We start from the raw sequence: 23,477 nt of genomic DNA on the forward strand, positions 1-23,477 counted from the left end.
TGGTACCTTGGGTTAAGAACTTAATTCATTCCGGAGGTCCATTCTTAACCTGAAACTGTTCTTAACTAGAGGTACCACTTTAGCTAATGGGGCCTCCTGCTGCCACTGGAGCACAATTTCTGTTCTCATCCTGAAGCAAAGTTCTTAACCTGAGGTACTATGTCTGGGTTACTGGAGTCTGTAACCTGAAGAGTCTGTAACCGGAGGTACCACTGTAAAAACATCAGTGAAGGGAAACAAACACGATAGAGTGTAACATAGTGTAACATAGGATGAATGTAGCTCAGATCATCTTCAATAAAATACAGCCGAAGAAAGAGATTTTTGCCCAACCAATTTAGGAGCATCCCATTGATGTGTGACTGGGCACGTGCGCATTGCGCTGAACCTAGAGGTGCCTTTTCAAAGAGCCCAGAAAGGGCAAAAAATGCACGGAGGCCTGTGGGGAGTTGGAGGTTGAGCCAGGAGGTTGTGCTTTACTTGCAGCCTTGGGCAAGAAGTGAAGCACAAGTCCCGGGGCAAGTGGACTTCCAGGCTGGCGACCGTGGGCTGGGAGCTGTGAGCCCCGGGAGCAGCAGCAGCAGCCGCCGCCGCCAAGGTCGAGGGTCTCTTCCCCCGTGGAATCCTGGAATGGAAGAGCTGGAAGCGACGCCCAGGGTCCTCGAAGGCAGGCCCCGGCCCGGCAGGCATGTCAACTCCAGCCTCCCCCGCCCCGCGCCGGGCCGGGCTCCGGAGCGCCGGGCCCCGCCGGGCGTGGGGGCGTCGCCGCCGGCTGCGGAGGGCGGGCCGCCCCGCCTCCGCCCCGCCCCGCCCCGGGAAGCGGCTTCTCGCCGCCCGCCGCCGCCGCCGCCTCTCGCTGGCTGCCTGGCGGGGCTCGGCGGGGCTGCGGGCTGCGGGGCGTCGGGGCGCCATGGCGCTGCTGCTGGAGTACGAGTTCAAGGCGCTGCCGGCCGACAAGCAGATCGACACCGAGCCCTTCCTGGAGGCCGTGGCGCACCTGCCGCCCTTCTTCGGTGAGCAGCGCTCGCTCCGGGCGGGGACCGGGAGCGGGACGGGGACGGGGACGGGGGCGCGCTTGCACGGCGGGCGGAGACCCGCGTCGCCCCGGGGCGCGTCCAAGCGGCCGGCTGCTCGCCTCCCTCCCCGGGGAGACTCGGGCGGAAGGGCGAGGGACGAAGCGGGGAGGTGCGCGCGCCCAGGGGCGCTTCCCGAGGCGCCTAGCCGCGTTTCTTGTCATCATTCGGACAAGAGCCCGGCCAGGTCGGCGGCCTGCTTCTCCCCTCGCCCATTTCGCGGAGGGAGCGGCTGAGGCTGGGGGAGAGAGGGCTGCTCTGCCACTATGCGAAGAGGAGAATAGTTTTCCTTCCGTTCTCCATTTGTATCTTGCCTTTCTGCAATGCTGTACACAAAGGGCAGTTAAAAAAAGGTAAAAGAAATCACAAAGATCCCACAACCTGTTCAGTCTGAGCCAATGAAAATAACTTGTAATGATAAAAAGGACTATAGGTAGTTTTAGACCCAGAGTGGTGTTCGAGTGGGAAAGCCCAGGGTTCAAATCCCCACTCAGCCCCTGGGTGACCTGAGGCCAGGCGCTGCCTCTCAGCCTCACCTGCCTCACAGGGTTGTTGTCAGAATAAAATGGTGATGGACAGAAGTCTATGGGCACCTTGAGCTCCTTGGAGGGAAGGTGCGATATAAATCCATTAAATAAACCTCTTGTGTTGAATATTGCTATTGAATATTTTGAGTGCTTCCTCTTGTATTGGGCCTTAGAGTTTTGCCCTTCTGCATCTGGAGGGGCCCCGGCTGGCCCCGGGCTCTTAGCACCCCTTCACTGCCCAGCCTGGCAGCAGGAGTGGTTTTCTTTTCTTTCCCGCTGGCTTGATGGGTGAATTGCAGACCTGAGTGACATTGTGTGGAACCTGCATGTTAGGAGGCAGTGTATCTGTGCCAAATACTAGGGGCAAAGCAGGAGGGCATCACGCTTGCACCCTGCTCAAAACATCTGGTGGGCCGCTGTCAAAAGCTTGATTGCCGGAGTGCCAAAGGCAGGTCTCTGGCCTGATTCAGCAGCACTGTTTCAAGCTGCTTGGAGTAAACGGTGCCAATTCAGGGATGGAGCCTCTGTGCTGCTGGACCCCCAGCTCCCATCTCAGTCTCTGCAGTCTCCAGGCAGGGCTGGGAGACCCCCAGGTCTGAACCCTTGGAGACCCACAGTCACTCAGTATCGACCAGCTTTTGCCATCCTGGGCCCCTCAGGGTTGTTAAGACTGCAACTCTCACCACCCCTGAGCATTGACCAAGTTGGCCGGGGGTATTGGGAGTTGTAGTCCAACAACCTCTGGGGACTCCAGGCTGAAGAGACCTGATGTGGACAGCATGAGCCAGAGGGACCTCAGGCCGGACTCGGGGTTAAGGTGGCTTCCTCCGGTGGTGAGGTTAGAATGCTGGGAGACCAGGGTTTGACCATTTGTCCCGCAGCAGCTTTGGAGCCCTTGGCACGGAGTCATCTGCTGTTTTGTGCTCTGCCTCAGCTTCTCCACTCTAAAAAAAGCAAGAAAAGAAATGATTTAATTTCAGTAGAGCTGTTGTGAGGACAAAGACAGCTGTTACGCAAAAGAAGAGCATTTTATGTAGGAAAAGGGCTGGTGCAGTTCAAAAACAGGATTGTCCTATCCAGTTACTCGGCTCAGAACATCTTGAGTGCACCAGGTTGGCCAAGGCTGCTCTCACTGCAATGCTGCTGGAGCTTGAGAGATCTTTCAGGTCCACCAGTAGCTGGCATTCAAAGGAATAAAGAGGTGCCATTCAGCTATAATTTCTGCCCACCTCACCTCAGAAAATATATTTCAGAGTTGGAATAGAGTTGGACATCCAAAATGATGAAGGGGATGGAGGGACTCTTCTAAGAGGAAAGGTTGCAACGTTTGGGACTTTGTAGTTTAGAGAAAAGGCAAGTGAGAGGCAGCAGGATAGAAATTTATAAAATTATGCCTGGCCTGCAGGGACTGGGCAGCTAGAGGAAGGCTTTTCTCCCTCTCTCGTAGAACTCGGGGGCATCTGATGGAGCAGAGTGATGGAAGATTCAGGACCGAGTAAAGAATGACTTCCTCATGCAGTTAAACTCTGGAACTCCCTTCCACAGGAGGCATGGCAGCCCCCAACTGGGATGGCTTGATAGGAGGACTGGACTAATTCATGGAGGGCAGGGCAATCGATGGCCGGTAGCCAGGATGGCTCTGCTTTGCCTCCACAATTGGAGGCAGCAGTGCTTGCGAATGCCGGTTGCTGGAAACAGCAGGAGGGCAGAGCTGCTCTTGGGCTTGGGTTCTGCCTGCATGTTTTTCCTTGAGGCATCTGGTCGGCCACTGTGGGAACAGGATGCTGGACTCTTTCCTAAGGTTTCCACCTGTCTCTTCTGACAAGTTTTGGCAGGGCCTTTGCCATGCCCTTGGGCCTGTTGTCACATGGGGCACCTGCAAAGGTGTGGCTGGGGAGATGAACCTGTGGGGAGGTGGCACCCCTGTCACTTGGGTTACCTAATTGCCAGCCTGGCCTTATCCTGCAGCTGTGTGTCTGGCAGGGACTCAGCTTTCCTTCTAAATCCAGAGGCTTGATCTTGGCAGCACCCAGCAACCTCTTTTTCTTGCCTCTAGCCCTACAAGAGAAATAGGTTTTTTAAACGCAGCTGAAGAAATGGCCACCAGAAGGATACTGCTGGATCCGACCAGGGCACCCTGAAGTCCAACATCCTTTTCTCACAATGGGCAACCAGCCACCCCAATGGAAAGCACAGAAGCACAACAGTGCTCTCCCCACCTGTGATTCCCGGCTATAGCATTGTTATGGGGTTTTTTTTGGGGGGGGGGCTCAGGCTGGATGATACCAACATGTCCCTTCCAATCCTGTGCATGCAGAGTTAGAATCAGTGAGAGGAAACCTACTGATCCAGTTTGACTAGTCTCTTGGCTAAGCTAATGGCCTCAGCTTGCTAGTTAAATACTGCTGTTTACATGTCCAGAGTGGTTGCTCTGCTGCCATAGAGACAAATGGGTGGGCCTTTCCCCACCTCACCTGGCAGATCCTATGTCATTCTAGGATGGAGAACAAGAGGCCAAATATCAGAGGGGGGCCCTGAGGTGTGCACAACAATATTATAGCCATGATGGCTAGTAGTCATGATCCTTCATGGATTTGTCCAATCCTGTCTTAAAGCCATCCAGGTTGGTGGCCATGACTGCATCTTGTTGGAGCAAGTTCCAGTGTTTTAAGCTTTAAAGAAGCCTGTCCTGACTCTTCCAACACTGAGATTTACTGGGTAACCCCAACTGATTTTTGTATGACGAGACAGGGAGGAAACCTCCTTTCTGCCTGTCCACAGTCTCCACAAATGTGAGCATTACCTTCTCTTTGCAAAGCCTTTGTGCTTCTGGTTTTCCCAGGGACTGGCTGCGTCCCTCCAGACCATGGAAAGGTGCTCTGGACATGCTCAGAAAGGCACCTCCATTGCAGCATGTCCTCTGGGAGCAGCCATTAAGTCCTCCAAGATTCAGGAGGAAGGAAGATTCAGGACAGTGAAAGGGCTTCTGCACTCAGTACATAGTTAAGCTTTGGAATTTCCTCCCTCGGGAGGCTGCAATGGCCACCAGCTTGGATGGCTTTAAAAGAGGACTGGACAAATTCATGGAGGAGGAGAGGGCTGCCGGTGGCTCCTAGCCAGGATGGCTCTGCTCTGCCTCCACACTGGAAGGCAGCAGTGCCTTCAAATACCAGTTGTTGGAAACCACAGGATGTCAGGGGGCTGTCAGGAAAGGCAGGTTCATCCACAGGTCAGAAGGAAGACTCAGTGTGAAGTCAGCTTTTTTATTCCCAAAAGGAAAATGCAGCAGAGTTCACCCAGGCTCAACTGCCCCAGTTGAAGACGTTGCTGGGACTGGTGTCTGGCCCTCCTTTGCTCTCCAGCCCTCTTCCTCCGGACCCCTCCCAAGCAACTCTAGCAAGAAGTAGGGATCCCTCTCTAGGCCTGTTGCTCAGCAACACACAGCTCTTCATGATCTGGGTGTCAGTGGAGGAGGAGAGCTTGCTGTAGAGGAACTGGCCAACTTCTGTGAAGCTGAGGCAGCGTCTGGCTCCTCTCTCTGCTCTCTTTCAAACTGAGACCCTTGGCACCCAGCCCTGTCCTGGAATGGCTTCTCTGGTTCATGGGGTCAATAACCAGACCCCATCTTCAACACTGTTCTTGAGCTAAATGGTGTCCTTCTGAGCATGCACAGAGTATCTTTCCGCTGGAGTAGCCACAGTCTGGAATTGTGGGGTGTGCCTTCTGGGCTTGGACGTATTTTCCTGTGATCCTGAGTATTACATGGCACAGTCTGTGCACCTAGATATCTTTATTTTTCAGGAACGATTATTTGTGGGTGGGGGGCAGTTGTCTGTTTTTCTGCCTTCAGGAGATGCTGGAGCAGCTCCTCTGAACGGGGTTTGTCTAAGAAAATCTCTGTGTTGAGGCCATGGGGTAAACCGAGAAGTTGAGCAAATGTTTGCCAAGGAGTCGCTGAGCGCTTTGTCCTGCCTGGCTGCACTTCTTGCCACCAGTGATCAAAATGCGCCACGTAAGGAAAGTGATCGCTGGCTTGTCAAATAAGGAGCGCACTTTCATAATGGATGTAACTGGAACTCTTTGCTCCCTGGGCACCTTGGGCTGATTATGTTTTATGCGCTGCCTTCTCACTGTACCAGCCTCAGGGTATCTGTTGAGCGGAGCTGTCAATTGTTAAAAAAATAATAACCTTAAATTCATGAGAGCCAGAGCTCATGAAAGGTCCTAATCTGGGAAGGGATCAAGCTGGGGACCAGCTCAGAAGGCTGGGACTCAGGAACAATGAAGCAGGGTTCTGATATGTATATCCAGGCCCACTGAGTAAGTACGGCTCAGCCCTGCTCACCTGGCGGATTCTCTGCCTCTCTAGAGCATTTTTAAACAATGGAAACAAGGCAGTCCTCTAAGAGACAGGACACAAAAAGGAAAAGCAGGGAGGGGGGAAAGCAACACAGCTCCAAAAAGGAGTTTCGTAGTTCTTATAATGGCCAATTGTTAAGCACACAGTTTGGGAGGTTGGTTGAGTGCAAGAATGTAAAACTGAATTGGAGCAGCCTGTGGAAATTGCCTTACTTTGGGGAAGGAGTCATGTTGAACTAGCAGAATTCAGGAACCGCCCCCCCCCCACCGTGCAATGGCCTTGACGCCAAATGGAGCATATATGTTTGGCGATCAGGGGATTTGATCCCATCTAGCGGCAAGGGAGTGGCAGAGGCAATGATCTGGCTTGTTGGAGCAGTGCCCTGCCCTGCCCTGGCTCTCCCGTGAGTGTGGAGCAGTGACTGGCTGCTCTTTCTTCATGCCAGACGTCTTCTTGAGCAAGGGCTCCTGCCAAGTGCTGCACCCTAGAAGAGAAATCCGCTGTGGCAAATCCCAGACTTATCTTTGCTTTCCATCTGCCCAGCAGCTATGCAGCTTCTTCTTCTGGGAGCTTTGTCAAAACTTGAAGGATTCTCCCCAGGGTGGTTTTTGGGGGTGGGGAGAGGATAGCTTTCCATTTAGGGTGATCTGTTGCTATTTCATAAAGCGCTTAATGAAAGTTCAACCTGCTCTATGAACTTGATTGTGGTCCGTATGAGGGCATAAGGATCAGGCCTGCTGGATCAGGCCAGTGGCCCATCTAGTCTAGCAGATGCCACAAGGAGAAGCCCGCAAGCAGAACCCCGGGTGCAAGAAGACCTCTCCGCTCCTGTGGCTTCCAGCAACTGGGATTCAGAAGCATTGCTGCCCCTGAATGTGGGGGCAAAGCAGAGCTGTCCTGGCTGGTGGCCACTGAGAGCCTTTTCCTCCTCTAGGAATTTGCCCAGTCCAGGCTGGTGACCACCGCTGCTTCCTGTGGGAGGGAGTCCCTTAGTTTAACTACGTGCTGCATGCATAAGTGAATCTCCCAACACTGAGCTTCCTGGGCTGTCCATGAGTTGTGGTGTTATGAGAAACTTTTCTCTCTCCCCTTCCTCCAGGCCAGGCATAATTTTCTACACGTCTATTGTGTTGCCACTTCCCTGTCTTTTCTCTCCTCACAACAGCCCTGCCATGTATCACGCTTCCATTTTTACACAACTTTAAGCTGCATTAATCTGAGGTAGCCCTCCAGCGTACCTGATGGTGGTCCGTAGTGTGAACTTTAGGAGGAGCTTGACAGCATTTGGGATGCTGGGATAGTTTCACAGATTCTGCACACGGCACCTTTTCCTCTCCCACAAATAAGATAATGTTCATTCAAAGCTACCCAAGACACTTCTTCTGTTTTGATGTAATTCTGAACCCTTGATGGCTGTATATTTTGGAATATACAGAATATTTAAAAAACTTCCAGCTGTTTTGTAGAGGCACAAAGTGGATCAGCTAATCTAGCCCCTGCCAACCTGATACCTCCAGATATTTTGGACTACAACTCCCATCACTCCCAGCCAACACTCCAGATTGGCAAAGGCGAACCAAATCTCTGAAACGTATGAGTATGAATGTGTATATAAATGTTAGAATCCTAGTTTGTAACCATAATTAATGTAAAGTAGGGGGATAGTACAAAGGAGTGGACCAGCTGTTGACAGCCATCTGTCTTTGGAGACCATGGAGTGTGCCTCTGGGGGTGAAATACAACTGCTATGTTTTAGGGATCATCTTAGGGACTCCACTCTGGATTTGTACAGGGTTTACTCCTTGGCTTTTTCTTCTCCCAGAGATGTCCCCTTAGATGGGCTCTTTTCTCAGGTGGATGAGCCCCATCTGCCCCTCTCTTCCCTCTACAACAAGGGCAGAAACCACCCTCTTGACCATTGGATCCACCACGGGTCACATCTGCTCAATCTGCCAGAGCCTGTCTTGGCATGCAGGGGAAGTCCCTAATTCTCCAAGGGGTTGAGAGCCATCAACCACCCTCACCTGGTTTAGCTGGCCAGTCGAGGCTGTGGCTGCTGTCGCATGCCAGCAGCTTCTAGGAGCCCCAGGTGAGAGCTGAGTATTGAGTGGGGACCCAAGATGAGCAAACTACCCCACCAGAGGTACTATCCCTCCCCTAACATCCCCATACATCCTGGAGTGGATCAAGGGAGCATATATTTCTGGAAATTTGGTGTGGAACTCAAAAATATCCTATAAAAGGTTGAGACTTCACTTGGACTGTCTCCTCCAGGTGGCATGTCTGTTTGAGAGTCTGGCCATTGTTGTGAACCCCAATTTGAGCTGGCTGCTCTCCTGGGCTCTGTAGGCAACAAGGCCTTTCCCGGCTTCTCATTCCAACAGGTGGAAAAGTTGGATAATCATTGAGGGTCACAGAAGATCCCAGTCGTCTTCCTCTCGTCCTCCTCCCTCCTGCAACCTTTTGCACTCTACATCTGCATGGGATGCCGCCTGACCGGCTTGATGAAACAGCAGCTGCTGAAAATCCTGCTGCTCAGGTTCAGGCCCTTTCTCTGACCCAGTTGGCTCTAGGTGCAGGCAGCTAGGCGTGGGGGTGGAAGCGCGTCTCCCCTTGGGCCAAATTGGCAGGTGACTCTTGCAAGGCTGCTGCTCTGCCACTCAGCCACAGCTCTTGCTCAAGTTGCTGGTACACTTGCCTGCAGGCAGGTATTGTGTGGCCGGAACCAGAAAGGCAAGAATGTTGGGTCTGTTGTTGCATCTGGCTGATGGGAAGGCGGCACTGAAGAGCAAAAGCTCTTGGGAACTGTTAGAAGGTTGGGCGGGGATTGTCTCGCCATCTGGCCTTCTGGGGCGCTTTGGACTCCCCCATGAGGAGGGAGGAATTCTGGATGAGGCCAAAATTCAGTGGCAGAGCAGCTGCCTTCATGCAGAATGTCCCAGGTGCAATGCCCTGCTTTTCCCTGTTCGGGCTGTGAAAGACTCCTGCCCGAAAGTGCAGACAGCTGCTGCCATCCTGGGCAGACTAATATCCTAAGCCCATCTAATGCAAACATCTCGTGTTTCTATTTAAAGCAGCCCTTCCATTCAGAACCACAAAGACCCACCGGACTCTGGCTTTTCTGTAGCTGAGGTGGCACGTGGAGCTGGCTGCTTAGTCATTTGTTCATTGCATTTATATCCCACCTTTTTCTCCTGAGGAGCTCAAGGCAGAGCCCAGGGCTCCCTCCTCACTTAATCCCCACCACAACCCTATGGTTTGCCTGGGAGGCTGTGAGCAGCCCAAGGCCATCCAGGGAGCTTCATGGCTGAGTGGGGGTCTGAAAGCTGGTCTCCCAGGTCCCAGTCTGACACTCTAACCATTGAGCCACGCTGCTTCACATGGGCTTTGTATCCAGGTGGGGCTGACAGGGACCCCTGCCTGAAACTGTAGAAAGCCCCTTTCAGAAATGATAGATTGCAGCAGCGGCGGGGGGGGGGGGGGAGCCACGGATGGCCAGGCTGACGCCAACTCCCATCCATCATCCCTGACTACTAGCCATTCTGGCTGCGGCTGATGGGAGTTGGAGTCTGAAGCATCTGGAGGAGAGCACGTTGGCTCGGGGATCCTGACTCCCACCTGTGGACACTGGGCAGGGCATCAGAACTAGGCTGGATGCCCATTTCCCCATTGATTTGGTGAAAGATGGCGAACACATGGATGCTAGACAGAAAAATAAGGGCTGCTTCTTTCCATGGCTGAGGGCAGGGATGGGGAATCTGTGGCCCCCAGGTGTGCCAAGCGCCAGCTTAGTGTGGGGTTTGACTAGCTGACCCTTGGGACCCCTTCCAACTCGTTCACCAGAGCCATCGTGGCCAGTGGGACTTGTAGCCTGGCAACATCTGGAGGGCTGGAGCTCCCCCCCCCAGCACCAATGGCGATGCAGCCAGTGGATCTGTGTTGAGAGACATCCCCCTCTGACCGATTTCGTCACTCCAGAGAACGCTTTTGACAGACAATAGGCAGGCTTGTTCCCTCCTGGGCTTCACAGTAGGAGCTATTATGTTAGGAAATGCATTATAAAAGCTCTCTTTGCAGCCCCTCCCCGCCAACCCCCTTAGTCTGATCAGCTGTACAAAGGCTGCTTTGAGAGCCAGACTGCTTCTTATGGGTATGTTGGTAAACTGGTTCACTTGGCATCTAGCAAAATGTTTCTCCCTCCAAAACTGTATGAATACCTGACGGCTTCATAAACTGATGTGAGCTGTGAAGATATCACAAGGTTGGGGGAAACTGTGGAACTCTTCGCGACTAGAAACTGGCCAACAAAACATTTTCTGGAAGTACTAAAAGGCTGTTGGCACTGTGGGCGCATCCAACTTTATAACGTTTGGACTGTCTCTCCAAAGAGATCAGGCTGTCATGCGTCTGGTTTTCCTTTCTTATTATCCCCACAACACCCCTGCAGTGTCAGTTAGGTTGAGAGAAATTGATTGTCTAAAGTCGCCCTCAAAATTTTGGCCCCTTACCACCTCCCATGCTGCATCATCTCTGGTTGGATTAGATTACCTTTGCAGTTTCTCCCAAATTAAACAGCTCAGGACCACAAGACCTCAAGGACCGCCTCTCCCCATATAAACCATCCTGGACTCTGTGTTCATCTTCTGAGGCCCTTCTCCATGTGCCTCCTCCACGTGAGGTCCGGAGGGTGGCAATGCCAAAACGGGGACTTTTCTGTCCTGGCTCCCCATTTGTGGGGTGCTCTCCCCAGAGAGGTCCGCCTGGTGCCTTCTTTACATATGTTTAGGTGCCAGGCAAATCTTTCCTCTTCAACCAGGCCTCAGGCTGATTAATACTCTACAGCATTTAAAATGTGATTGTGGAAGGGGGTTGTTCTTTTGTGCTTTTGTGCTTTCACCTTGTATTTTTATCTTCTGAGCTGCCCTGAGATCTTTTGATGATGGGTGGTATATAAATCTATTAAATAATAAAAATAAAAATAAAAATAAAAAATATGATCCCAGGTACCTCTCCTTGGAGACTTTCACCCCTCCTGATACCTGGTTCCATTGACTCTTGCTTGCAAGGCATTTTTATTGAAGTTCAGCCAGAATCTCCCTTCCTGAGTTTTCACCTTCTTGTCGACCAGAAAACTAGTGCAAACATGTTGCCCCCCTCTTCTCACGTGCCCCCTAACTAGGGGGTGGGTTTTTTTAAAGGAAACAGTTTCCTTTCTTCTTACTGGGCTTTAAGCAGGAGTCTAATGTTGGGTTAAAATTTCGTTTTATAATGTATAGAAAACAAGAACAGTTATAACGACAGGTGAAAATTGAAAGACGAAAAACAAAACTATAAAAGAGGCACGTAGAAGAATGAGTACAGTTGCACATGGGATAAAATAACAAAGCCAAGAATTTTCTGTTTAGCTGTCAGTCACATTGAATCCTGAAATTGTAGAGCAGGTTTCTTTCGTCCAGCGTGGGGCTCAAACCCATGACCTAGAGATTAAGAGTCTTGTGCTTAACTGACTAAGCTATCCCAGGAGCAACCCTTGTGGTCCCTTCCAGCTCTACAATTCCAGGATTCAATGTGACTGACAGCTAAACAGAAAACTCTCTTAATATAAAAGGGTTTGCTTATCCTGAGCCACCATTGGAAGGTCAAGAATATTCATGTTGTTCAATTGTCAAGTTTGGTTCAGATTTGCCAGGCTTCTGACGAGGGCTGTCTTCAAAAAGATGCTCATGTAATAAATGAATGCCAAAGCATATAAACAGTGTCTGGAGGTTCTAGTCCTTGTCAAAAACTCAAATGATGTGTGATTTTCTTCATTATAGCTATATTCCGGTGCCTAGTGACCGATTCTGGGCTCCTTTCCGTGGCAGCTGTGGTTTGTATTAATGCCAGGCTGCTCCTTTTCCTTTCAGATTGCTTGGGGACGCCCATTGTGTATGCGCCAGTCAAAGCCGACCTCTCTGGGAACATTAAGGTAAGGAAGGGCCTTGGTGCGTCTTTGGGAGAGGCTGGCCAGTCAAGTGGGAATTGCCCTGCAATGGGGGGCAGAGCCGGACCCCAGCCCAGGGGGAAGCAGCTGCTTTGCTGGCAGGAGGCTCCAGCAGGGCCAGAACTCGGCTTGCTGTCACCCCGGGCAAAGACCCAGTTTGTCACACACCCATACAACACATTTGTTCATAAAGGGCATAAAAAGTAGTTTGAAAGAGGCTGGAGAAGCGATAGTCTTTCCAAATACTAAAACTGTCTGTGTATGTATCTGGTTTTCATTCAACCTTAAGTAGATCTCCTCAGAGATCATTTGAGGACTTCTAAGAAGTATTATGACTGTATGATATACTACAACTCCTACTCCTTTTTTTTAGTTTTTAAATACATCTTTATTGGTTTAAAATACAATCTTACAATAAAGGTAAGTACAACAAAGTTAAGCACAGAAAAGAAAAAAAGAAAAAAGGAAAAAAATTATTCTCCACATCAAAAAGTACAAAAAGTTTAAAAGTAACAAGAAGAAAAAAGAAAAGAAAAAAACAATTAAAAGTACCAGATATTTATACATCATGTCTTATCCAATAAAGTCTTCTGTGAAAAGCTTCCAGTTGTTCTCATTATGCTTTTTCTGTTGTCTTGATTTTATCACACAGTTTGTTTTATATCTTTTTCCATATATACCTCTAAGATATTTATTCCATTTATTTATTATACACAAATATCATTCAATTCTGCTAGGATGGTATCATTTTTACAATATAGTCTTACATATTCCTTAAATATTTTCCATTCTCCGTATACTTTTTGATTTAAGGTTCCCCTGACTTTTCCACTCAGCCTTGCAAATTGGAAATGCTCTATCATGAGTGTCTGCCATTCTGTTATTGTTGGTGTTGTTTCCATTTCCAACTTCTGGCCACTAGTATTCTTGCAGCTGTGATTGTGTACATGAACAGTGGTCTTGTGTTTTGCTTAATTTCTATTGGCAATATTCCTAATAGGAAAATCTCCGGCCTTTTTTTAACAGTGAATTTAAATAATTTCTTAAATTCATCATATACCGTATTTTTCGCCCTATAGGACGCACTTTTCCCCCTCTAAAAATGAAGGGGAAATGTGTGTGCGTCCTATGGGGCGAATGCAGGCTTTCGCTGAAGCCTGGAGAGCGAGGGGGTCGGTGTGCACCGACCCCTCTCGCTCTCCAGGCTTCAGGAAGCTATCCGCTAGCCGTGGGAGACCCAGCTCTCCCAGGGCTAGCAGAGAGCTTGCCTGCACCCAGAAGCTTGGGGCGCACTGAGCTCCGCATGCCCCAAACTGCGGGATTAGCACAGCGCTCCGCTAGCCATGGGAGAGCGGCGCGGCTCTCCCACGGCTAACGGAGACCTTGCTGGCACCCAGAAGCTTGGGGCGCGCTGAGCTCCGCACGTCCCAAGCTTTGGGATTAGCGCAGCGCTCCGCTAGCCGTGGGAGAGCCGCGTGGCTCTCCCACGGCTAGCAGAGACCTTGCCGGCAGCCAGAAGCTTGGGGCACGCTGAGCTCCACACGCCCCAAGCTTCGGGATTAGTGCAGCGCTCTGCTAGCCGTGGGAGAGCCGCACGAAGTTGCGCGGCTTTCCCAAGGCTAGCGGAGATCTTGCCGGCACCCAGAAGCTTGGGGCACGCTGAGCTCTGCACGCCCCAAGCTTCGAGATTAGCGCAGCGCTCCGCTAGCCGTGGGAGTGCCGCACGGCTCTCCCACGGCTAGCGGAGACCTAGCTGGCAGTCAGAAGCTTGGGGGGCGCTGAGGTCCGCACGCCCCAAGCTTCGGGATTAGCGCAGTGCTCCGCTAGCCGTGGGAGTGCCGCGCAGCTTTCCCAAGGCTAGCGGAGACCTTGCCAGCACCCAGAAGCTTGGGGCGCGCTGAGCTCCGCATGCCCCAAGCTTCGGGATTAGCGCAGAGCACCTGGGGGGGAAATAATTCCCCCCCTTTATTTCCCCCCCAAAAAAACTAGGTGCGTCCTATGGGTTGGTGCGTCCTATGGGGCGAAAAATACGGTATGTTGTTCCAAAATTCACTTATAATTATGCACGTCCACCACATGGGATAGTAAGACCCTATCTCCTTTTTGCTTCGCCAGCATGTTGGTGAACTACCTTTGTACATTTTAGCAAGTTTTGACGGGTTGTGATGCCATCTGTAAAGAATCTTCATGGTATTCTCCCTCAAGTTATAACATGATGTAAATTTAATGACTTGTTGCCACAGTCTTTCCCACTGCTCCATATAGATATTATATCCAAAGTCTTGTGCCCACCTTATCATTGATGTTTTTACCTGCTCCTCTTTCACTTCCCACTCTAAAAGATATTCATACATTCTTAATATATACTTTCCTTTATTATATATTAATTCTCTTTCAAAAGTGGAAGTTTCTTTGGCAAGACCTTCTTTCTTATCTATACACAATTTTTGATTTAGCTGGAAATACTGTATCCAATCAGACAGATGGCATTTTTAAAAAGTTGGCTTATCTTTGTCTGATTCTAGTAGTATCCGGTAGGTGGGTCACTCTCCCTTCATGTTTTTCCTTTTAACTGCTATTGCTTCCGCTGGAGATGTCCACAAAGGTATCTTTGGTTCCAAAATTCCTCTATATTTACTCCATATCTTATAAAGTGATTTCCTTATTACATGGCTTAAGAAACCTTTGTGGACCTTCACCTTTTCGTATATTAGATAGGCGTGCCACCCAAACCAGTTATCATGCTCCTCAAGATCCAAAACATCTGTGTCTTTTAATGTAATCCATTTTTTTAGCCATACTAATCCTGCTGCAGCATGGTATAATTCCAGATCCGGTAATCCAAATCCTCCTCTTTCCCTTTTGTCTATCAATACCTGATGTTTAATTCTCGGTTTATTTTGGTTCTAGACAAATCTAGCTAATTCCTTTTTCCAATCCTGGAAGCATTTCATTCCTCCCAGAATTGTTAAAGTTTGAAACAAAAAAAATCATTTTTGGGAGGATGTTCATTTTTATTACCAAGATTCTTCCCAAAAGGGAAAGGTGTAATTTAGTTCAGTTTTCCAAATCCTTTTTTATGTCTTTCCATGTTTTAATATAGTTATCTTCGTAGAGATTTATATTTTTATTTGAAATCCAAATCCCCAGGTATTTAGCCTTATTTTTTAATTTCTAGACCATTTTTTTCTTGTAATTCAGTTTTCTCCTCCTGTGTTAGATTTTTGGTCAATAACTTCGTTTTCTGGTGGTTTATCTTCAGGCCCGTTAATTTCCCGTATTTTGTAATTAAATCAATAGCTGCTGGAATACTTTGATTTGGATCCTGAGTTGTTATTATATCATCTGCGAATGCTCTGATTTTTGGGAGGATGTTTTCTCTCTGATTGTAATTCCTTTTATTTTCCCTTCTTTCCTGATACTATTCAGCAGCAGTTCCAAAGCTAATATAAATAACAGGGGTGACAAGGGGCACCCCTGTCTGGTTCCTTTAGTTACAGGGATATTGTCTGTTAGATTACCATTTATTATTAACTTTGCTTTTTGTTGTTCATATATTGCCTCTATTCCTTTTCTGAATTTTGTTCCTAGACCCATAACCTCCAATTGCTTATTAATGTAATACCACAAAACATTGTTGAATGCCTTTTCTGCATCGAGTAATAATAAGGCAGCTTTTTAATCATTTTTGGCTTCTAAATATTCTAAAATGTCTACAATGTTTCTAGTATTGGCCGAGATTTGTCTTCCCGGGAGGAACCCGGACTGATTTGGGTGTATAATTTCATTGATGGCCTCTGTAAGCCTATTTGCCAGTATACTGGCAAAAAGTTTGTGATCGCAATTTTATAGTGATATTGGCCTATAGTTAGATATTGACTGTGGGTCTCTCCTACTCCTACTCCTAATGATAGAAACTGTGATAATAATCAGGCACACACCAAAGACTTAAGTCCTATTGAACTCAGTGGGACTTACTTTTGAGTAAAAGTGCTTAAGATTGCAGTATAAGACTGCAGAATCTTTACACAGTTACCCGGGAGTAAGCTCCATTGAATTCATTGGGACTTCTGAGTAGTAAAGGCTTGCAGTTTAAGGCTCTAAATAATAAAATAAAAGAATAAATACTCCACAAGTTTCCTTTAAAAAATTGCTGAATAATTTAAAGTGGATTGGCTACATTTTCCTTCCAAATTACAGGAAGGGATAAATACAAAGTGCTTCGTATATCAGCATCACATTTCTTTCATTACAGGTATTTTATTTTCAGTATAAAGAGGACTCAGTTTTTGCAGCTGATTGTACGCACCAGTGCCCTCTTTATATATTCTCATGGTGTAAACATGTATGTTGTCCTCTGAACCCAAACACACACACACACACACACACACACAGAGAGAACACAAACACATAAGCAAGCAATACGCCAAAGTGCTTCTGTTCCCAAAGAGGGCAGGAGGTGGTGTTCTGATCTCTTCACCGCTTTTAATTGATCTCTGAGATGTTGAGGGAAACAAAAGAAGAAAGAAAGAAAGAAAGCTTCCCCTTTTCAACTTTGCTTGGAGAGCAACCTTCTCCAGGATTTCTCTTTCGCAAACAGTTCCAAAAACAGGCATGGGGAAAGGGGAAGGAGGATCTTTTTCCAGGTTTTTTTTTTGCATCCCCTAGCAAATTAGCATCCCTCTGGTTCTCAGCAGCTCCGGATCCACTCTATGAAAGACTCTCCAGAGCCGCAAGAAGGGGCCGTGGTCAGAGGAAGCCCCTGCAAGCTGGGAGCCTCAGTGGTGTCCCTCTAGGCTTCATCCAGTGATGAGACTCTGGCTACCCCCCCCATTAACTTCGGCCCTGGGTTCCAGGTTCAGTCCCCCCCCGGGCATCTTCTTAAAAACATTTTTAATTACATGGTGAGAATTCAAAATCGGTAGCAGCCACTGTCTTCCCCTCAGTCCTCAAAACAAAAGTGAGATGTACGAGGGAGATGGTAGAAACAAAGAGAGCAAAAATGACTCTTGGTTTTTTGCTATTTGTCACCTGTGCCGCGTTCTCTGTGTTGTTGAATTGACCTTTCATTTGGTTCTATTTCAGAAAATACGAGCTGTTTATGAATCGAATCCAACCAAGTTCAAAACGCTGCAGAACATCTTGGAAGCGGAGAAGGAGATGCATGGAGCGGCTTGGCCAAAAGTTGGGGCAACCTTGGCACTCATGTGGCTGAAAAGGTGCCTGCGGGTTGGAGGGTGGTGGCTTGGAGGCCTCCCTGGCGCCTGGGGGGCTGACGGGATGATGTAATGTGGTCACCCAACAGCCTCTGCCAAACGAATAATCCTCCAGAAGATTTCATCTCGCTACTGCTCTCCGTCCCAGCAGGAGAGCCATGCTGGCCGGGGCAGATGGCAGTTCTGGTCCAAAAGACCCGAGAGGTACCAGCAAACCCTGAGCTATGAAAATGCAACAAGGAGTCGGGGGGAATGGCTGAGGCCCTTGTTCCCTCCCCACCTGGGTGTGGAGTGCCAAAGGGAAAGACAACATTTGGCATCATAGAGTTGTAGAGTTGGAAGGGACCCGCAAGAGTCATCTAGTCCAGCCCCCTGCAATGCAGGAATCGCAGCTCAAGAATCCCTGGCAGGCGGCCATCTGAGTTCTGCTTTAAAACCTCCAGTGGAGGAGAGTCTTTATTTACTCTGCAAAATAATTTTATTTATTTCATGAAATTTATAGACTGCTTGATTGTAAGAAGAAAAACCTGAAAGCAGCTTACAAGAAGAATAAAACAATACAATTGTCAAAAAAGCAATTAAAAACCAGCTATTTAAAACTTTCAGAAATTACTGTATTTTTCGCTCTATAAGACACACTTTTTCCCTCCTAAAAAGTAAGGGAAAATGTGTGTGCGTCTTATGGAGCAGATGCTGACAGGCATGCTGACAGGGCTTCTCGCACCTCGTAGAAAAGCCCGCAAGAGCTATGCTCCCTTTAAAGAGCGTGCAGCTCTTGGCTGGCTTTTGCGGGAGGTGGGGGAAGGGACAGAGGGCAGCTTAGCCTGGGAGAGGCTTCGGCGGTTATCCCAGAAGCCAGAACAGCAAGAGGCTATGCCAGAAGCCAGATCCCTCTTGTTGTTCTGGCTTCTGGGATTCAGAATATTTTTTTCCTTGTTTTTCTCCTCCAAAAACTAGGTGCGTCTTATCGTCTGGTGCGTCTCATAGAGCGAAAAATACGGCAATTTAAACTGACGATAAAGCTAGAAAAAGGTTGAAACACATGCCAACATTCTGCATCGCTAGGTAGCCTTGCCTAAACAAAAACATTTTTAGCCAGTGCTGAAAAGAGCATGGCAAAGGCAGGGAGTTCCAAAATGTGTTTCCTGCCACAATATGATCCAAGCTTTAGGAGAGAGTGGAGGATGAGAATTGGCAGGAAAACATAGGAACAGAATTGTTGGTGTGAAGTCTTTAATCGGGACCAATCTCTGCACAAATACAAAAGAAAAATGGTCTCAGTATACTATGTACTGCCTGTGGTGGGAAATGCTAGCATCAGTGATTTCACTGATAACCTGTCCCCACCCCCCCACCCCATTTTGGGTAGATAGATGGGTGATCAGCTGGAGCATAAAGAAGCACTAATAGTGACACAAGAATGAAAAAAAATACCGATAGTAAAAGGATGGTTTGTAAGAATCTGGAAAGTAGCTGTGATGCATCAGCTAGGAAGGGTTGGATAGATAGATATAAATGATACTATGCACATAGAGGTATTTGTTATAAGTGAAATAAAACAAATTATTATTTTAATCCATTTCAACGTGCTGTTGAACACTGCTCAACGCTGTGCGCCTCTTCAAGGCTTAGTAGCCATAGCTCACCTGTTCACTGTGTTCCTCTGCCCCCCCCCCCAGCCTGCAGCCACTTTAATCTGTGTACCCCAGAGCCCTCCTGCTTTGAATGAAAACAATCACGTCTTCAGTCCTCGGTCCAATTTCACTTCTTTTGCGAGAGAGACCAGGACAGGGCTGGGCTTCAATCCCACCAGGGTCTCCAGAGGATTCCAGCCGCTCCGTTTTCTCCACTATGAAGGAAGCTGTGCTGCTCTCGTTTTTTGGGAGGGGATGATGGTCATTGGCTTGTTTTTGTTTTTGTCTTACAATGTATTTTGCATTCTCATTTTGTATTTTTCTGTTGTGAACCACCCTGGGATGGTCTGACGGAGGGCGGCATACAAATAACAGCCACTCCCATCAGCCTCTGCCAGTGGAGCCAGTGGTCAGGGGCAGTGGAAGTTCTAGTTCACAACAGGCCTGTTTTAAGTGACAAAAGGTTCGGGTGCTGTGTTTCCTGGCGGTGCCTGGCAGGTGCCTCTTGCAGGGCAGGTGTCTTCCCCCCGCCTCACCTGCCCCGTTTCTCCCGCAGGGGCCTGAAGTTCATCCAAGTTCTGCTGCAGAGCCTGTGTGATGGCGAGAGGGACGAGGAGAACCCAAACCTCATCCGGGTCAATGCCACCAAAGCCTATGAGTTGGCACTGAGGAAGTACCACGGCTGGATGCTACAGAAGCTGTTCTTGGTGAGTGGAGCTCACAAGAGCCACCCAGCTGAGCCAGCCTGATCCCAAGGGGCTCCGTGCCTAATTTTATAAGCTTCCTGTTGTGTCGCCTCTCACGCACCTCTTCTCTAAACTACAAAGCCCCAAACACTGCAGCCTTGTTTCATGGGGGAGGCACTCCAGCCTCTTGATTGTTTGGGTGGCCCTTTCCTGAACCTTTCCCAGTTCTGCAGTCTCCTTTTTTGTGGTGAGGTGGCCAGAGCTGTGAGGTAACCAGAAATGATAGCTGAAGGAACTTCCTTCTTCTGAAGCAGTCTCTCTTTGAATGCCAGCTACGGGGGCAGGGAGAGCTACAGGAGATGCCTTGGTTGTGGATTTGCCCCAGAATGGTCTGGTTGGCCCCTGTTGGATGCTGACCTAGATGGGTCTTAAGGAGAATCCTGCTGGACACCCCATTGCTGACTGTGCTTCAGGCTAGGAAGGCTAATAGCCACTGACTAACCTGTTCTCAGTGTAGAAATCTAACCCAGAGTTATACCTGTTTTGCATTTTGAAGGAATTCTGCACTAAGTTAACCTGAGTCTTGCACCAGGAAAACAAGGTGAATTCTGCCATGGGCATAATTTTTCCCCACCTGTGTGTGTGTAATTCTGCTAGTCACTAGGAGGGGTGAGGCAGCACAAGGTGCTGAGGAAATCCAGGAAATCATGGAAATCCAGCTCCCCTCCTCTCCTTCCCCACTTCTCTGGTTCCTGAGATTTTAGCTGTTGTTCTACACATGCTTTCAAGTCTTTCTTGCTGGTCATGAGGACTGAAATTCTCACAGCATTGGGCCTCCCACCCGCCATCCATTTCTGTGCTTGCCAGTTGCAGAACGCAGACATGCCCAGACATCCAGGGGCAGAGAATTCCCTAGATTTGCATTCACCTGATAAAGAAGTACTCCCCCCTCTTTTTTATCTTTTTTTCTTAAACAAGACAAAACAGTAGATCATCCCTAAGAGTATGTTGGTCTGCTCTCCATGTTGTACAATATTTATTTTCCACTGCAGTTCAGGTGGGGTGGGTGTTTAACTCCAGGCGGTTTTGCCACACCTTCCGTTGTCTGACTGGGTTGGCATGTTAGCACTTTTCCTGGGGAGGATGAGGGAGGGCAGCCCTGTGCATTGGTCTTCTGGGCGAGGAGGGCAGAGATCATAGAATCCTAGAATCCTAGAATCCTAGAGTTGGAAGAGACCACAAGGGCCATCGAGTCCAACCCCCTGCCAAGCAGGAAACACCATCAGAGCACTCCTGACATATGGTTGTCAAGCCTCTGCTTAAAGACCTCCAAAGAAGGAGACTCCACCACACTCCTTGGCAGCAAATTCCACTGTCGAACAGCTCTTACTGTCAGGAAGTTTTTCCTAATGTTTAGGTGGAATCTTTTTTCTTGTAGTTTGGAACCATTGCTCCGTGTCCGCTGCTCTGGAGCAGCAGAAAACAACCTTTCTCCCCTCCTCTATGTGACATCCTTTTATATATTTGAACATGGCTATCATATCCCCCCTTAACCTCCTCTTCTCCAGGCTAAACATGCCCAGCTCCCTTAGCCGTTCTTCATAAGGCATCGTTTCCAGGCCTTTGACCATTTTGGTTGCCCTCCTCTGGACACGTTCCAGTTTGTCAGTGTTCTTCTTGAACTGTGGTGCCCAGAACTGGACACAGTACTCCAGGTGAGGTCTGACCAGAGCAGAATACAGTGGCACTATTACTTCCCTTGATCTATATGCAATACTCCTATTGATGCAGCCCAGAATTGCATTGGCTTTTTTAGCTGCCGCGTCACACTGTTGGCTCATGTCAAGTTTGTGGTCAACCAAGACTCCTAGATCCTTTTCACATGTACTGCTCTCAAGCCAGGTGTCACCCATCTTGTATTTGTGCCTCTCATTTTTTTTGCCCAAGTGCAATACTTTACATTTCTCCCTATTAAAATTCATCTTGTTTGTTTTGGCCCAGTTCTCTAATCTGTCAAGGTCGTTTTGAAGTGTGATCCTGTCCTCTGGGGTGTTAGCCACCCCTCCCAGTTTGGTGTCATCTGCAAATTTGATCAGGATGCCCTTGAGTCCATCATCCAAGTCGTTGATAAAGATGTTGAATAAGACCGGGCCCAAGACAGAACCCTGTGGCACCCCACTAGTCACTCTTCTGATAACTCAGGCTTCATTCACACCAGACGTCGAAAGCACAGTCATGGCTCCCTCCAAAGAATTCTGGGCACTGTAGTTAGTGAAGGATGCTGAGGGCTGTTGGGAGTCCCCTGTTCCCCTCAAAGAGCTACAATTCCTGGGGTGGTTCAACCATCACATGGAGCTCTGCGAATTGTAGGCCTCTGAGGGGAATAGGAGTCTCCTAACACCTCTCAGCAACCGTGCAGAGCACAGCTCCCAGAATCCTTTGGGGGGGGAGCCATGGCTGTTGAAGTGGTCTGAGACTGCTTTAAATGTATGATGTGAAGGAAGCCTCACTCTGAACATGACAAATGAGTGCAAAGCTAAAGAGAGGGATTCACATCCTCTCCAAGTGTCCTGATTTTCCAGGGGCAGTCCCGGAATTACTGAAGCCATCCCAGTTTCTGATTTGGTCCTGAAATGTCCTGCTTTTCCTTTTCCCTCCCCTCCACATCTCATATAATAATTAAAAGTGGTGTGTGTTTATGTGTAGGTGCAAAAACAGAGTCCTGTTTAAACGGACAATAAAATTCCTGCACCCAGTGAAGGAAATGGTGAAGCTGGCATACGAAGCCCTGCCTATAATTTTGAAGGAAAAGGTCACCAATCCACGTTAAATTCTTGACTGGCCATGCTTCAGCAGCTGCTTTAGGGAGGAAAGAGAGGGCTGGCTTGGGGGTGGGGGAGAGAGAAGCCTACTGGCTCCTCAAAGAGAGAACTTTTGCCTCCCTTTCCTCCCCCCCCCCACTTAACTCCGCCCTCCTGCGTCCAGTTAGCCACCTCCTTCCACACATGCACCCCATGCATGCTCCTCGTCCCTCCAATGACAATGGGTAGACCACCGCCAGTTTTTTATACTGGGGAGTAGATCGCAGCCTGTTTGAAGTTGGAGATGCCTGATCTAGTTCAGCCTGTTGGGATGCAGGCATGTGCAGCTGTCCCAACCTTGGCGTTCTCAGTGCCCTGCTCTAACCAACTGCGCTAGCCGGAGTTTCTTGCTTCGTGTGACTTGGGTTTATTCTGTCTCTCTCTTGTCCTCACCCAGGGCTCTGTGTATGCTCTCCCTTACAAATCGGATTTGCTGAAAGCCCTGGAAAAAGGCAAAGAGGTGAAGGAAGAGGAGACCTTAGAGAAGATCCACCAGTTCCTCTCCAAGGCGACACCCATCCTGGATGCAATCTACGAAATGTACACAAAGATGAATGCTGAACTGAGCTACAAGGCTTGACCAAGCGCCTCCCTCTGCCCCACCCGCTTCCTCCAGCAGATGGTCTCCTGGTCACTGTGAGCAGCCCCTCCGGCCAGTCTCAGCCTCTGGAGAAGCACGACTTAGAAATGCGTTTCTACCGAAACTGAAGCAATACAACCTGGAGGTCATCTCTAGGATCCTCCTGAACCTTTTGTCCTGCTCGTTCAAGAGCTTAAAAAGTATTTTATAATCTTTATCTAACAGATTTATTTATAACCAGTCTCGGGAAATGAGGGGCACCTGGCAATAAAGCTTAGCTAAGTGGTACTGTATTCCATATATATATATATATATATATATATATAGCATATATATATATATATATATATATATAATAGAATCATAGAGTTGGAAGAGACCACAAGGGCCATCGAGTCCAACCCCCAATATTTTATAATCTCTGTATATTTTGGGATTCCTGTATAGTTAGAAGCTTCGATGCTTCGATGGTGCAGCAGGTATGGCTGTTTGTACCTGGGTTTTTGATGTGCTGACTGAATTAGGTGTTTCTCCACAACAGATGCCAGCAAAGTGTG

At 48.6% G+C, this 23,477-nt stretch overlaps 1 protein-coding gene across 1 annotated transcript; it reads left to right on the forward strand.

Annotated features, from left to right (window-relative positions):
• The first annotated feature begins 856 nt into the window (after window positions 1–856).
• Window positions 857–23,240, forward strand: GLTP (glycolipid transfer protein). Its single transcript, XM_081836569.1, has 5 exons — window positions 857–1,013; window positions 11,867–11,928; window positions 17,029–17,162; window positions 19,350–19,500; window positions 22,738–23,240. Exons 1-5 carry the CDS (start codon window positions 911–913, stop codon window positions 22,918–22,920), a joined length of 633 nt encoding a protein of 210 aa, XP_081692695.1. The 5' UTR covers window positions 857–910; the 3' UTR covers window positions 22,921–23,240.
• Window positions 23,241–23,477: the final 237 nt, after the last annotated feature.

This window comes from Podarcis erhardii, assembly GCF_964252035.2.
Source record: "Podarcis erhardii genome assembly, chromosome: 13".
Classification (NCBI taxonomy): Eukaryota; Metazoa; Chordata; class Lepidosauria; order Squamata; family Lacertidae; genus Podarcis; species Podarcis erhardii.

Excerpts from the sequence above, each read along its gene's own strand:
- GLTP (XM_081836569.1), top strand. The coding sequence starts at position 911 with ATGGCGCTGCTGCTGGAGTACGAGTTCAAGGCGCTGCCGGCCGACAAG. Across the intron at positions 1,014-11,866 it reads GCACCTGCCGCCCTTCTTCG|ATTGCTTGGGGACGCCCATT; the intron begins GTGAGCAGCGCT and ends TTTTCCTTTCAG. Across the intron at positions 17,163-19,349 it reads GCACTCATGTGGCTGAAAAG|GGGCCTGAAGTTCATCCAAG; the intron begins GTGCCTGCGGGT and ends TTTCTCCCGCAG.